This window comes from Bos taurus, chromosome 11 (genome assembly GCF_002263795.3).
Source record: "Bos taurus isolate L1 Dominette 01449 registration number 42190680 breed Hereford chromosome 11, ARS-UCD2.0, whole genome shotgun sequence".
In the NCBI taxonomy this organism is placed as follows: domain Eukaryota; kingdom Metazoa; phylum Chordata; class Mammalia; order Artiodactyla; family Bovidae; genus Bos; species Bos taurus.
Genome location: NC_037338.1, coordinates 38,003,443 through 38,019,194, shown reverse-complemented (window position 1 = coordinate 38,019,194; position 15,752 = coordinate 38,003,443). Strand labels below are relative to the sequence as shown.

The 15,752-nt window shown below is 38.0% G+C and overlaps 2 protein-coding genes across 4 annotated transcripts in view; one reads left to right on the top strand and one right to left on the bottom strand.

Annotated features, from left to right (window-relative positions):
• CCDC88A (coiled-coil domain containing 88A) overlaps positions 1 to 9,115 on the top strand; it is a 118,460-nt gene extending 109,345 nt beyond the window's left edge. Inside the window, exons 29-32 of one of the 3 annotated variants that reach the window (XM_005212640.5) lie at positions 306 to 565; positions 771 to 1,233; positions 5,314 to 5,414; positions 6,121 to 9,115. In XM_005212640.5, the coding sequence (XP_005212697.1) occupies positions 306 to 565; positions 771 to 1,233; positions 5,314 to 5,378 (788 nt within the window). In that variant the 3' untranslated portion in view covers positions 5,379 to 5,414; positions 6,121 to 9,115. The remainder of the gene's footprint in view (positions 1 to 305; positions 566 to 770; positions 1,234 to 5,313; positions 5,415 to 6,120) is intronic. The other 2 variants (XM_024998823.2, NM_001206209.1) reach the window with 2 other exon arrangements.
• Positions 9,116 to 11,207: 2,092 nt separating this feature from the next.
• On the bottom strand, positions 11,208 to 13,298 carry PRORSD1 (prdX-deacylase domain-containing protein 1). The gene is made up of 2 exons (NM_001080289.2): positions 13,190 to 13,298; positions 11,208 to 11,639 (listed from the first exon to the last, which is right to left on the bottom strand). The coding sequence occupies exons 1-2, from the start codon at positions 13,271 to 13,273 to the stop codon at positions 11,208 to 11,210; spliced, it is 516 nt and encodes a 171-aa protein (NP_001073758.1). The 5' UTR covers positions 13,274 to 13,298.
• Between the last annotated feature and the right edge of the window lie 2,454 nt (positions 13,299 to 15,752).

The window sequence follows — 15,752 nt, the reverse complement described above, 5'->3', positions numbered from 1 at the left end:
TTGTTTATTGATTCATTTACTCATCAAATGTATTGAGTGCCTGATGTATATGTTCAGGTTCTGGGTCTGGTGGTGAAAGCAAGTGTTTGCCCTTGTGGAGCTTACAGTATTTGTCATCGTGACAAATAAGGAAGCGTGCTGTGGTAGACAGTTTTTAGACTGATGAAAGATTAACGTATTTCTGAATAAAGCTTGGAAAGTCATTTTGGCTATTCATAAGAATCCAGTCAATAAATTATCAGAACTTACATAGTATTAATCCTGTGTCTATTATTGAACTTTTAACACACTGTTTACTCTTAAAGCAGGTGCAGTTAATATCCAGAGCAGGCCACCAAGCCACAGCAGTGGGGAATTTAGCCTGCTTCATGAGCACGAGGCGTGGTCCAGCAGCGGTAGCAGTCCAGTCCAGTACTTGAAAAGACAGACCAGATCAAGCCCAGCACTCCAGCACAGAACTCAAGAGAGTCGGGCACATCATAAGACCAAAACTGGTTCCCCTGGAAGTGAAGTTGTTACTCTACAACAGTTTTTGGAAGAAAGCAACAAGCTTACCTCAATGCAGGTTGGTTTTATCTATGGTGACCTTAATTTAGATGACACTATAAGTTAAATTTCTATGGTTGAACTTTAGAGCCTTTTTTTTTTTTAAAGTTAAGGAGTGTTTAGAGACATTAGCAATTTTTTATAGTCTACCATATCAGGAAAGCAAAAGTATGGTTGTATTCACTAATCTGCTTTGATTTTTTTTTTTTTTTTTTTTTAAACAGCTAAAGCCCTCAAGTCAAGAGAATCTTTTAGATGAAGTAATGAAAAGTTTGTCTGTCTCTTCTGACTTTTTGGGAAAAAACAAACCAGTTAGCTGTGGTCTGGCCAGGTCAGTAAGTGGAAAAACTCCAGGAGACTTCCATGATAGACGGACAACTAAGCCTGAACAGTTTGTGAGATCTGGTCCTCAAAAGGCTGAAGATGCCTGTTTCATGAGTTCTTCAGGAAAGCCTACACGAGGCGCTCAAGGAAAGATAAAATTAATAAAAGAAACTTCTCTGTCACGACAATCAAAAGATAGTAATCCCTATGCCACTTTACCTCGTGCAAGCAGTGTTATCTCTACTGCCGAAGGAACTACTCGAAGGACAAGCATCCATGACTTTTTGACCAAGGACAGTAGACTCCCTATGTCAGTTGATTCACCACCAGCTACTGCTGATAGCAGCATCACTGCGACATCTAGTGAGTACTGTTTACACCAGTGGTCCTCTCATACACTTCACAGTCCGACATCTGCTCTAGGTTCTCAAGCACAAAATTATTTAGCTACAGACAAGCCCCAGTCTCCACATACCCAGGCCAGAAACTCAAGAACTGAAAGGTCACATCTTCTAAATCAAACTTTTGCCATGATTAATATGTCTAATGATGCATTTGGAAGATCAGCTACAGATAGCCTAGAATCCTTTACTGTGGCTCATCCAGCTCAGCCATTTTTATCCCTGAATACAGAATTAGTTAGTAACATAAGTGGGTTACCTCCCAGACCAGTCACCAGAGTAACTGACCAGGCTTCTGCTTCTTTGGAAAAAACCGCTCAGAAAGATAATGAGCAGTTTTCTGATCATCAGAGCCACGGTAGCATTAATCCACAATCCTCTGTAGACAATAGTAATCTTATCACTCCTGCATGCCTCTATCCTGATGACACAGAAGCTGCATTGTTGGTTTCTGAGGATAATCAAACGGTTTGGTATGAATATGGTTGTGTATGATCAAACCTGCACAATGTAATACTGGTGTCATTTGATACACACTATGCTTCTCTAATCTGATTTGAAGAGCTGCTATTGAAAAGAATCATTTGACTAGGTTTATATTTTTAAGTTGTGGCATAGTGTTCAAGTGTACATTGTGGCATGTATATAAATACGATTATGTAACCACAGCAAAGCCTGCATGAACTATTAATTACATTGTACATTTTCTGCATGACTTCAAGAACCTTAACAATACATGCTCCTCTTTCACATTTCTTGTCCCCAATAAGAGATTGTTACTTTGATACCTGGAAGCATGTTAAAATGGTTGCATGCTATAATTACTAAGAAGGCATTTCCAAGTCACATTTGTTGATTCCAAAAAAGAATGCTCATTGTCCCTTTTGCTCCCCTTTCCCTCTCTCCCTCTCTCTTGTCCTTTCCTTTTTTTCCCCAAAACGTGCAATTCATATTGTACATGTACAGTATTAGTAAGGAAAATATGTTAAAAAGATGTCATTTTCTTTTCCCATTTAATTTTGCCTTCTGCCCTGCTGTTTTATTTTCAAAGAAATAGTTAATAAGTCAACACTTTACATAAAAAATATTAACTACTGCCCATATTTATAAAATTGTTCAGATTTAAAATGTTGTTAGTACTCATAAATTTAGTGTAATTTGAAAAAAAAAAAAACATTGAATTTAAATGTGACTTATACAGTGACAAGGAGCATTTATAGTCTATTTCTTCCCTGCACTTTTCTTCATTTGATAAACAAAAGAGTTCAAGTACTATCTTTCTTTCAGGATGACTTTTTTTACTTGGAATCAGTTAACACAGTAGTTTTTTCAGGGTTTTTTTTACTGTAGAATCAAAGAGAAATAAAGCAAATCATACTCAGTGTGTGGGAAATTTGCATTTTTACTTCTCTTTTAAAAGGGTAGCAAGTTTACTGAGTAGTGAAGATTGTTACTTAAATAATTCTATAATTTATTGCTAAGTTACATATGTCCTAAAAACAGAATTTTCTAAAATGAGTACATTGTGCTAAAATAAAATGTAAAATTAGTGTTTATAACCATATAAACAAACAGACATGTTTCTAGTAGAAAAAATTTTAAAACTAAGAATAATTGCACCCTCTTAGCTAAAAAATAATCATAAAAGATAGAGAAAATATTTGCTAACTCTGATTCATGTCATAAACTTTAAAATTATCTTCCTGTGGTCATAGCATTTTAAAACAGAATCAGCCAAAATTGAGTTTCTAACTTCCAGAATAAAACAACAAAAAAGAAAGCCCCAAGAAACCCATAACCCTGACTCACTCACTTCTGGAGAAGTATACCTTAGCTCTATCTCTGAAATGTTTTTGCTCTCTTGATTCAGCCTAAATATCACTGACAGTAATGCAGCCTGGCATCTAGAAAAAATGATTTGAAATGTAACTTAATAAACAAGGAGAAAATTATTATTTTACATGTGTTGTTATAGTAAATTATTATTGTTATTCATTGGGCCAGAGAAAGTTTCTAAAGAATCTTTGCTTAATGAAATGTGTGACCCGGGAATTTGCTGGCAGTCCAGTGGTTAGGACTCTGCAGTTTCACTGCTGAGGACCTGTGTTCAATCCCTGGTCACAGAATTAAGACCCTGCAAGCCACACAGCATGGGCAAACATTTTTTAAAGAAAAAAGGAAACGAAAAGAAGGAAATTTGTATCCTTTGTAAATTGCCCTATTCTCTTGTACTTACACAAGATCATTTCAGGCCTAGGCCCCTTCTGTTTATATCTTTGACCATACTTCTTTTCTCACAGCCAGCTCTTACTAAAAATGCTTCCAATGCGTTGGTTTCACTTCAGATCGAATAAATCTTTCGCCTTTTACTTAAAAAAAAAAAAGCTTCCAGTGCAGATCATCAAATAAACAATCAGAAATTTTCTTATTTTTAGTACCACTTTAATATATTTTATCTACATGAAAACATCAATCCATTTATCGCTTATTTCACAATTAGTCCTAACATTTAAAATATTTTTGGTGTCCCTTTTCTTTCTTCATAACCTGATAATAAGACTTTTTAAAAAGATTATTTATTAAAATACATTGAGAAATTATATGCTACTATATGGTAAACACTGATTATTTTACAATGTTAGACTTATAGGAAAGAAGCATTTCTAACCCAGATGACTGTAGTAACATATACAGCATGTTTTCCAAAAGAACATATACGTTGTGCATGTAAGACAGGGATACATACCATGTCCATGTGTCTTGAGGACTGTCAGAGAGTATAGGTGATACTTCCTCCAGAAACTGTCACCAGGTGTAAGGTCATAAAATTCCCTTAAAACACTATTTTACCAGTGTTTCTTGATAGCACTTGAAATCACATTTTTAGCAGTGATAAGAGCCTTAGAAATTGTATAGAGCTAGTGTTTCCCAAACTCTTAAAAAAATCAACATAATACCTTCTATAAATGAAATCTTACAAGATGCCCCAATTAAAAAAAAAAAATTATTTTCCAATCAAAGTGAAGCAGCTCTGACTCGGTTGAATAACTGTACTTTTTTCGAGACAGCTCCATATTCTCCAACTTCACAGAGGATTACAGGCATACCTCGTTTTATTGTGCTTTCTTACACTTCACAAATATTGTGGGGTTTTTTCCCAACAAACTGAAGGTTTGTGGCAGTTCTGTCAGACAAGCCTGTCAGTGCCAGTATTCCAACAGTATTTGCTCACTTCATGTCTCTGTCACATTTTGGGAGTTCTCAGAATATTTCTAACTTTCTCATTATTGTTAAATTTGTTATGGTGATCGGTGATCTTTGATGTTACTATTGCAAAAAAAATTATGATTTTGCTAAAGGCTCAGATAATGGATAGCTCTTTTTAGCAATAAAGTATTTTGTACTTAAGATATGTACATTGTTATTTATATGCATTGGGAAACTAAAAATTCATGTGACTCGCTTTATTGCAAAATTCACTTTATTATAGTAGTCTGGAACCAAACCTGCCATTATCTCCGAGGTATGCCTGTATTAGTACCCTAATTTTAGATGAAATTGAGTAGCTTTCATACTCCTGGCTTAGGTTTCTAGAAATGATACCTTATTATTTGTGGCATTGTAAATTCATGTTAGGCTTTGGGTCCCCTTTGACCAGAGTAGTTATAACTCTAACAGTGTAAGTAGATATATTTTCCTACAAAGTAAGCCTCAAGGCCTGGTTTTCTTATTAAACAATACAAATATTTCATTGTTGATGTTTCTGCTGCTGCATGCAAGATTATTTTTTACTTTAAAACTATATGTGACCATTTAGTAAATAAACATCATAAACCTATCAGACACCAAGAGGGCATTATTATTTATAGCTTTTAAAACATGTAAATCAGTCTTTAAGTAGAGATGTCTATCAGATTAATAACATTTCCAGAATTAGATTCTTTCTCCTTGCCCTTCACAATGAGAGCTCTTTAGTTTCTTATCTTCATGAATTGTATGTTTAGCTTTTCATTAAATAACATGAAATGCTTTTCTCCTGCAGATGTGGACAAAGTACAAGAAAACAGAAATTCAAAAAGCAGGTCTAGGGAACAACAAAGCTCCTAATTCTATAACCCCACTACATGACATGTGGGCCAAGTGGTGAGTTTCTTGCTTAAAATGTAAATGAGATTAATCTCATTTATACAAACTAACTGCATTAAGTATAAGAACAAGTGCACATTGCATTAACAGATGTAAATATTGCTTGCTTCATTCATGATTTTCTGTCTGTCTGATTAGTAAATCAAAATTACGTGATTCCTCAAAGCTTTTGGCCATCAGTGCACGCTCAGTTGTGTCCGACTCTTTGCGACCCCATGGACTGTAGCCCACCAGGCTCCTCTGTCCATGGAATTTTCCAGGCAAGAAGGGTTGCCTTGCCCTTCTCCAGGGGATCGTCCCAACATAGGATCAAACCCGGGTCTCCCGCATTGCAGGCAGATTCTTTACCATTCGAGCTACCCGGGAAGCCCTTTAGTGCAGGAAAACAATCTTTAAAAATATTTTTTCCCCTCAATTTAAATTTGATTTTACTAATGAATAATGTTTTAGAAATTACTTTTTCAGTTTAAAATCTTTCTAGTAGGAATATAACTTCTGTGCAATGTTCTTGGTAATTGAGGAGAATAAATTAAATGTCTTTTCTATGAAGAGCTGCTTAGACAAATTCTCTGACTCTGTCACTCTTATCCCTGTAAAAGTACCTGGTGCATGCTGTTCTTTTAGTGGTTGCTCTGTATTTTATATCTCTTATCTTCAAACTTTTCTTATATTTTCTTTCTTTCTACTTTCCAACTAAATACAGAGAGAAAAGTGTCCTTCAGTTTCTCAGTGTGAAGCCTTTATTTCTGAAGTAACAAGACACCCAACTATAGGAATCATTTTTTAAAATCTTTAAGGAGACTTAACAATCCTTCGTGACTAGAGCAGGAAAGAAATACAAACCTTCATTCCTTCCTTGAATCAAGGAGCACTACTGGAGTCAACTGCCAAAATTTTTAGAAGGTTTTTATGACTTATTATGTACATTGTACTGTTAAGATCTACTGAATAAAGCATGTTCTCTCGCTAAGGACCAAGTGTTTTAAGGGTTCAAGAAGTACTCCAAGAACAATATACTTCTTTCATCATTTGTTTATGAATTTATCCATGTTTGCTTAATGCTTCTGCTAAGTAGTAGCCTAAGTCTAGCCATTTATATTTAGTTGTGTAAACCTAAATTAAATGCTGTAGTATGCTGTGGAATGTACTATATATCAAGATACAGAGAACATTGTTTAGGCATGTCAGAGCCTTATTTGGTTAGCAGACTGCATGTGTTGGTATTCTCTTATTTTTAAGCCGATTATTTTGATGCACTGCAAAAGAAACTCAGTTTATGAAATAACTGAAAAATCCATGATAGGAGTTATAAAAAAATTTACAGTGATATTAATATTTCCATATTCCCTGCTAAGGAACACTAAGTAATTCATTCACACATGGACCCAAGGTAATTAGAATGTGTTTTTCTGAAACGTTTTTTTTAGTAAGGTGGTTTTCTAGAAAAAGACATTCCCAAGATAAAGCTATTGTGTTTGAACTCATTTCCCTTCTTTAGTGTTGGGTTATGTATGTACGTTTTTTTTTAACTTGAGAGCTGACTGTTGCTTAAGAAGTTTTCTTATGGCAAAAATAATGTAAATAATTTACTACGATCCTCATTTTGCCAGGAACTCATTTATTATTAAGGTTATCACTTATTAATACGAATTTTTGGTTTTGTCCTTTATAAGACTACATTAAAGTTGGTAACTGTTATCAGTACTTTTGAAATATTTGTATGCATTTGTTTTACATTTGAAAGAAGCACAAAACAGTAAATTTAGTTAACCCAGGGAAACATCAATTTTTTTGTAGTTCCAATTTTCTATCACAGTTTTATTTTCTTATGAAATCAAAAATTGCATTGATACATATTAATGCAAATTCATTATTTAACATAAATATATGCATAATCTTAAAGGTCTGAAATGAGAAAATACTGATTTTTTAATTTTAACAATGTACTTCTTAGGCTCTCACTACCAGCTCTAAAAATCTTTTTGGAACAATTCCATAGTGTGTGGTTTATGAACTGTGTGTTTCATCACTAACCTAGTAGCCATGAGAAATGTGTCTCCCTCTCCCCCTCCTTCCTCATGCCCTTCTCTTTTTTTCCCCTCTTTGGTAGGCCAGTAACAGTGTTGTGTTCATAGTCTACTTTCAGAAAGACCATTAATGAAAAGAAATACGGCATGTATAGTTGAAAAGAAACTGAAATGGAAGTTAGGTTTTGCCACCAAATAATGCTGTAAAGTTAAATCACTTTTAAATTCTTGGATGAAAGGTGCTATGTAAATATAATACAAAGGATTCTTACTAAGATACAAATATTGCACAACAGACATATTTAAAACCTATTCTCTAGACTGTGAAACATGTCTCCATCATGATTTCCTATATTCAAGTATCAGATTGATAATGGGCATCGTGGCAGTCTAGAGATGTCTGCATGTAAAAACTGTAAATTCATTTTTAGGTGGATAAATTGAGAGTAAATATAGAAATTATGTTTTAGCTAAATACAATAAGTGTGTAACTTAGATTTATATTAACTAGCATCTAATTTGCACAACTAGGACACATCCCAGGACATTTGCTTCAAGTTGAAATTTAATGAGTAGGAGGTAGTCCAGTGAGGGTGTGTGACACCACAGCTTGATCTCTCCAGGACACTAATATCCTAAAACAGAGACCCTGCTGACTGAAGCAACACATTATTGCTTCAGTTAGAAAATGCTTAAGGGTAGCCTGTAAAGGGCTGACTCAGAAAATGCAGCAAGACAACCAAGAGAACACTTGAGACTGCAAAAAGTAGGCATATTCTCAAATCACATCGATCACCTTTTTCATACCATTTCAAGAAAGGACTAGATAACCACATGAGTATTTTACCATTTCCAAAAGATAGCATCAGAAGCAAACTTAGTAGGAAGTCATGCTTTTCCCTTAAACTACTTCTGCCAAACAAAACCATGTAGCCAACTAGAAAGTACAATAACTGGGGCCACTTTCCTGACTGGCGCCTGACATGATTTTAATTATCTGGCTCTAATCCCCCTTGGAAACTAAAGAATTTATATACAGGGTAATAGCTTCGGCCCAGAGCTCCAATAAAGTGCTTCAGATCTGGCAATGTGGAAATGTTCAGTCCAAGTTTTTGAACTGGTGGTTACCAAAGAGTTCACGAAACAGGTTTGTATGTAGCACCTTTCATGCAAGGCATGGTAAGAGCCTATTTAAAAATCACTGTGCATATTACAGAATTGCAGCCACCTCACAAATGAAGTATTACAGCCTGTACTGTCTTAACAGTTTATGTCAGGAAGTGAAAAAGATATTGTACCAAATCTGGAATTACAATGAGGAGTAATAATGTATGCTAAATAACTTTTGTACTTTAAGTTACTTTTTTGAGAAAAGTGAAGTTTTGTGTTTTTTTTTTCCTGCTACTCTTAGTCCTGAGATGTTTTTTTCTTTAAGCCTTGAATGAATAATACAGACGGAGCCCATTTTATAATATAAACCTTGATGTACAAGTTGAGATATTTGGACAACAGTGAAAATGCCTTAAAAGGAATGCTTATGGATAAAGTTGCACTTATAACACCCTTTAACAAAACCTGATTTTAAATTGTCTTTCTTTTCTAAGGGTTCTCTCTTTCAGTGTTTGCCATTGTACTTATAACTGTTATTAAATACCAAATCAAATAATACAAGAGCTGTAACATTTCCTTTAAAATAACGCTACTGAGAAATCTGGAGTTAAATGGCAAAATGTTTATTACTTGGCTATATTAAAGCCACAGTTGATAACAAAAAATCCATTTCATAACAAAAAAGACTCCATCATTTGGCTGATCTTTTTTCAAAAACATTTTTCATTTTAGTTTTTAACTTTTTATTTCTCCTAAAAAAATTAAGTTGGTTTAACATTCACTTATCAAACTGGTATGAGATGATTTTTATAACAAGTGGTTAGCAATCATAACATATAATTTAACCAAGTATTATTCTTTCCTTTCTCTTTGCCCTAGAAAACCAATTTTCAGACATAATCTTGTTTACCTCTGTTCTAATCGCTTTGGGATGAGTATGAGAGGTTTTGGGAGAAAGAGGAGTCTATTAGTTTTGTCAATCCCAGAAGTGTCATTACAATAATAGATTATACACATCAGTCTCTTTTCATTTTCACATAGACTTTGGGAGGCATAATGTTAAGATAAGAGATGACTTGTGTCATTGGGCAGGTCAGTCTTTCTGGGCCTATTTTCACTCTAAGGTGAGAAAAGTTAGACCAGTGTCCTGAGGTCCTCAGTGTCTTTGATTCTATTCAGTAAACCTTCATTTTATATTCAAAGCAACCTAAATTTCCTCTTTCTTAGAGATATAATACCAAGTAGGCAAAAACCAGTGTAGCATCTCAGAATGTTTTCACTGATGGAAGGTATTTCTTACTAACTCATCTAACTTACTCACTCATCTATATTTTATAAAAATTCTGCCATCAGTAGACTTGTAGTCTCTAACCACATATATTGAAAAATGACAAGTTTTTACCTTTGCCTTTCAGTAATGCAAATTGGTACAAATTAAATACAATTTCTCTACCAGAGGCAATTACTCCATGTTCAGTCTTAGGAAGAAACGTTTCTCTCTCAAATATCCGATTGTACTAAAGGAAATGAGAATTTTCCTAAGTCCTCTAGGCTGTTTTGTAGCCTACTCAGACCCTCAATTAGGGTCTTATTTGAGTTTAAGAGAGGTGAAAAAGTATATTAATTTTCCTCACTGTTTTTGAACTAGCTTCTGTATGGCAACTGACAATACCTAATCCTGGGTTCTTACACATTTTTGTTTATATGTGTATAAAATTTATCTTACACTTTTTAGATGCATAGTTGAAAAATGAGTCAATTTAATATAGCCTAAAGGACAGAAGAAACTTGTTCAAGCATGTTCAAATTTCTAACCTCTGAACAAAGACTAAACAAATCCTTCTTAATGGCCTCTGTATGTTCTGCTCCTGAGTTAAAATGTAATGTCAGTATAATGATTATGGCATATTTTCTATCCCTGCTTTGAGGGTTTTTCTAGATTAAGATATTCTAAAGATAGAATTTTATTTAAAAAATTAGCTTATTTTTTCACTGGGGAAAAGCATTGGTTTAAAAACAAACACTCAGTAACAGAAAGGTTTTCCCTTGCCCCCTTGTTTAATTATACTGCTGGGAAATTCTTATTCCTTAATCCTCATTCCCTCGAGATAACTACTATTTACAATTTAATGTCTTCCCGTATTATTTTTTATTTTTTCCCCTGTATGTACACTATCACATGTATAATTTTACATATGCTATTTTTGCAACTGGCTTTTTTTCAAGTATAATAAGATGTAAGACAGTTAATCTTAGATAAATAATCTTAGTTTTGATGTTAATTTATTCTTTTTTGGCCACCCTGCTGCGTGTGGGAATCTCAGTTCCTATGACCAGGCACTGAACCTGGGCCAGGCAGTGAAAGCCTGGATTCCTAACCACAAGGCAACCAGGGAACTCCTGATATTAATGAAGGCATTCTTCTAATAAGTAGTAGCCATGGGGATGGGGAGGGTGGAACCTCTGGCCTGACTAAAGCTACCTCAATATATTTAAAAAAAAAAAAAGAACTTTAAGATGAGATAGTCTTTCTCAAATAGTTCAGGTAGTCACCAAACCGAGTGCTAGATATATCTTCCCACTTTTAATGCTTTTTATAATTACAAGTAAGAAAAACAGCTTTCAGAAATAAATACTCTGAACTTCAGCCCAATTAGTTTTTATCAAAGTTTAATATTATGGGATCATGTCCTGTGTTCTTCACAAATGTGAGAAAGTCTTCAGGGCTCAATCCCATGGTTGCAGCATTGGTCATTGGATGAAAGTACACCTTTTCATGTCCACCTTCCAAAAAGGCAGAATCCAGAACAAACTTCACATCTCCATCATCACAGAAGAGTGCCAATGGGGTGGCACAACCTTGGCCAACTTTCAGTTTTTCTAGCATGGCTGCTTCATCAGCAAACCGCAGGTTTCCACTCCCAACACCTAACTGCTTGGCGAGATCATTTAAATTAATTTGTCTATCATGAAGAACTGTCACCAGCCAATAGCCTTTTTTCTTTTTGTCCTTAAGAAATAAGTTCTTACTGTGTGCTCCTTTCAAATGCTGGATATGAGGCATCATTTCTTCAACTGTAAACACCTGTAAAATACCACATGAGAAGTTTAACATGCATGTACACTGCAAACATACAGTTATATATACATTGCTTGCTGGGTCTAAACAGGGAGGTTAGGGAGTACTCAGTGTCCTGGATATTACTGGTAGCAACCCATTCCCAGCCTGCTGCTACTGCTGCTAAGTCGCTTCAGTCGTGTCTGACTCTGTGCGACCACACAGACAGCAGCCCACCAGGCTCCCCTGTCCCTGGGATTCTCCAGGCAAGAGTACTAGAGTGGGGTGCCATTGCCTTCTCCGATTCCCAGCATATTATCAAATAATTATATCTCATCTCGGACCTCAAGTAGTTTCTCTTGGGCCAGTTCTCCATTCCAATATGCTGGCTAAACCTTCACATTTCTAAAATGCTATTTTTGTTTTTCCTTTAGACTTTTAGTCGAGTTTATAGCAGCCCTCACAACACTGTAAATCAACTGTACTCCAATAAAAAAAGGGGGGGGGGGTTATAGCAGCCCAGACTCCTATTCCTTGGCATTCCATCCAGACCTAAGTACAATGTCCACTCTATAAAATATAACTAGAGATGGAGTGAGGGCAGGGAATGAGAGCCTGGACTAATATAAAAAGAACATCAGAAAAGCTGGCAATATGCACAGTAAAAAGGAAGCGAGTATTGACCATAAGGGAGGCAAAAGGGTCAAAGAAAATAATAGTTTTGATGAATTTCTCTACCCTTTGAAGATTATCACCGTTATCTAGCTAGTTATCAGGAGCTGTTACTCAAAAGTTAGGCAAAAACTGTATCTTCCCAACACTCAAGTTATATACTGGCTACGTGAGATACTTGAAAAAACAAAATCTCCCATCAATCAACTGAATCGTTAAAAGATACCAAACTCTTAACCTTGGTGTCCCGCATGCTTCATAGCCACTGCAGAAACGTTTTACTGCTTGGCAACTTACATACCCAGGCTAGTTTGAGATGCAGAAGTTCTCAATATGTTGCACTGCTACTGCTAAGTCACTTCAGTCATGTCCGACTCTGTGCGACCCCATGGACAGCAGCCCACCAGGCTCCCCCGTCCCTGGGATTCTCCAGGCAAGAACACTGGAGTGGGTTGCCATTTCCTTCTCCAATGCATGAAAATGAAAAGGGAAAGTGAAGTCGCTCAGTCGTATCCGACTCTTAGCGACCCCATAAACTGCAGCCTACCAGGCTCCTCCATCCATGGGGTTTTCCAGGCAAGAGTACTGGAGTGGGGTGCCATTACCTTCTCCAAATATGTTGCACTAGTTCCCAAAATTAAAAAAAAAAAAAAATCGCTCCAAAAGGAAAACAGGTTTTTTCATAATAACAGCAGAGTCCCAAGTGGAGATGCACTCAATGGTGCATTCAGATCCCTCTCTACTCTGGATTCCGGGAAATGCCTTAGGAACGGACTTTCTTTCGTGGTACAGTGACACCCCCCCCACCCCCCCGCCCCGGGACGTCTAGTCTCAGCGGCTCCGCCTCGCAGACGCTGCAGTAGAGCCCACTCCCTCCCGGGGTAGTCCTAGCGGGAGCGTCTCACCTCCGGGTGCTCCACGACCTCTGTGCGGATGGCCAGGGCGGCGAGCCGCTGCTCCAGCGCCGCCCGCAACTCAGCCCCTGCCATGCTGTCCTCGTGGCGGTGGCTAGAGACCGGGCCGAGGAACTGGGCGTGGCTTCCCGCGGACCGCCCACTGCAGGCCGAGGCGGAAGTTCCTGGAGGGACAGGGGCGGTGCTGGAAATCCAGCGCCGGCGTTTTCTGCAGGCAAGGTTGCACCGTGTTCGCTCGACATCCACCGTTTGTTCCTGAGGTTCGTCCGAGTCCGCAAGGACATCCTTCCTCAGACATGTAGTGTCCTTAGCCCGCGTCCCACAAGAGGGAGGCGCCTGCATTCTCACAGCCCTCTCCATACCCGCCGCAGGTTTCCTAAATCCAGCATGTCTTCCGTTTAAATAGATTTAAACCTAACAACTCAACTTAAGGAATGTTGAAGGAGTGATTCATTGAATGTGGTCTCGGGTTTACCCAGGAAGCAGACTGAGGGAAAGTCTCCTTATCCCTTCTGCCTGGGATATGGAATGTACATTCTACCCACTGTTCTGAGCTAGGTGCTACTTGAAGGATGCAGCCTTGAGAGAGTAATGTGTCATTGAAACCTTCTGGACTCTACGGAAGTGAGGCCCCCTTCGCCCCTTAAGGCCTCTATATAAATTCTTAAGATGCTGGCAAGTGGATGCCCAAGACAAACCACCAATATAAGTTCCTTTGATTATTACTTATTAAAACTGCCACCTACCAATGAGGAATGCCCTGCCTCTTCATTCTTTCCTTGCCCTTCTGGGGGGTGGGGTCTCTGGGTGTGTGTGTGCAGTGGTTTCACCTGGGGAACTTCCTGAGGTTGTGGACCAACAAGGAGAGAAAGGGCCAGAATCTCTATCCTTTTGACCATCTTTTTCAGAGGCATTTTTTCCTGCCTCTTGGTGGGGTGTTTTCCACTATCCTGCAAAACCCTCACTCCCCACCTTGAATGAGGCCTGAAATTCCACTGAGTTTCATTTATGAGTTTAGATTAAGCTTCCAATTGTTACCAAAACTGTTGCCCCAGAATCATACCCCTACCCCTCTCTTGAATGGAAACCAGGTGCTCTTATCTGAAGTTTTGGGAGGAAGCTGCAAAGCAAAAAGCAGGGACTTGGTTAGATCCAATTAGGCACTAGATGGTTGAAGATTTAACTTCCAGTAGACCTAGAGCCTCATTATATAGTCAGTGTAATACCATAGCATGCTAAATGATACACCCATAAGTGCAATGATAGTTGACAGTTGCCATGACAACAACCAGAAAAGGGTTACAAAGACCAAAAAGGAGAGTTATATCAGTGCCAGGTCCAAACCACACTCCTCAGATAAGTCATGAAAATTCCTCTCACTCTTTCCAGTTCCCTCCCTTCTATCTCGACCCTCCTATATAAATAGTGTCTCCCCTTGAATTGGGTTGATTTGTACACAAGATTCTCCATTCTTTAGCCATTGAATAAAGCTTGTGCTGTTCCAGTCTTAGCATAGGATTTATTATTAGCTGTGCAAATCTGATCAGGAAAAAAACCTTCCTGACTGGGACAAGGGTTCTTGGCTGGGGCTAGAACCCAAACACAAGCCACGTTATACCAATTCAGTAATAGAATCTGAGCTAAACTGTAGCTATTCCTGCTACAGGAATAGCTGCTAAGTCACATCAGTCGTGTCCGACTCTGTGCAACCCCATAGACAGCGGCCCACCAGGCTCTCCCGTCCCTGGGATTCTCCAGGCAAGAACACGGGAGTGGGTTGCCATCTCCTTCTCCAATGCATGAAAGTGAAAAGTGAAAGTGAAGTCGCTCAGTCGTGTCTGACTCTTAGCGACCTCATGGACTGCAGCCTACAGGCTCCCCCATCCATAGGATTTTCCAGGCAAGAGTATTCCTAGGGACATTTAACTCTAGAAGGAATATATTTATGGCATCTCTGGGGTGCAAATGGAAGTCCTGGAGAAGAATGCTCTTAAGAATATACTACAGAGTTCAGTTGTCTTGCCATATGCACAGGTCTGAATCCATGAATTCAACCAACAATAGATGGGGGAAAAAAAATTCTAGTAAGTTCCAAAAGCCAAAACTTCAATTTGCCACACACTAGCAACTGTTTAGGAGAAGGCAATGGCACCCCCACTCCAGTACTCTTGACTGGAAAATCCCATGGATGGAGGAGCCTGGTAGGCTGCAGTCCATGGGGTCGCTAAGAGTCAGACACGACTGAGCGACTTCACTTTCACTTTTCACTTTCATGCATTGGAGAAGGAGATGCCAACCCACTCCAGTGTTCTTGCCTGGAGAATCCCAGGGACGGGGGAGCCTGGTGGGCTGCCGTCTATGGGGTCACACAGTCAGACACGACTGAAGCGACTTAGCGGCAACTGTTTACATAGTTACAATGTATTAGATATTATTTAGAGATTATTTAAAGTATACAGGAGGATGTGTGTAGGTCATGTGCAAACACTGCACCATTTTATATAAGGAACTTCAGCAACTACAAATTTTGGTGTCTGTGGGGGATCCTTGGAAC

Coding starts and splice junctions, on each gene's coding strand:
- PRORSD1 (NM_001080289.2), bottom strand. CDS start 13,273: ATGGCAGGGGCTGAGTTGCGGGCGGCGCTGGAGCAGCGGCTCGCCGCC. Junction 11,640..13,189: donor AGGTCGTGGAGCACCCGGAG/GTGAGACGCTCC, acceptor GGTATTTTACAG/GTGTTTACAGTTGAAGAAAT.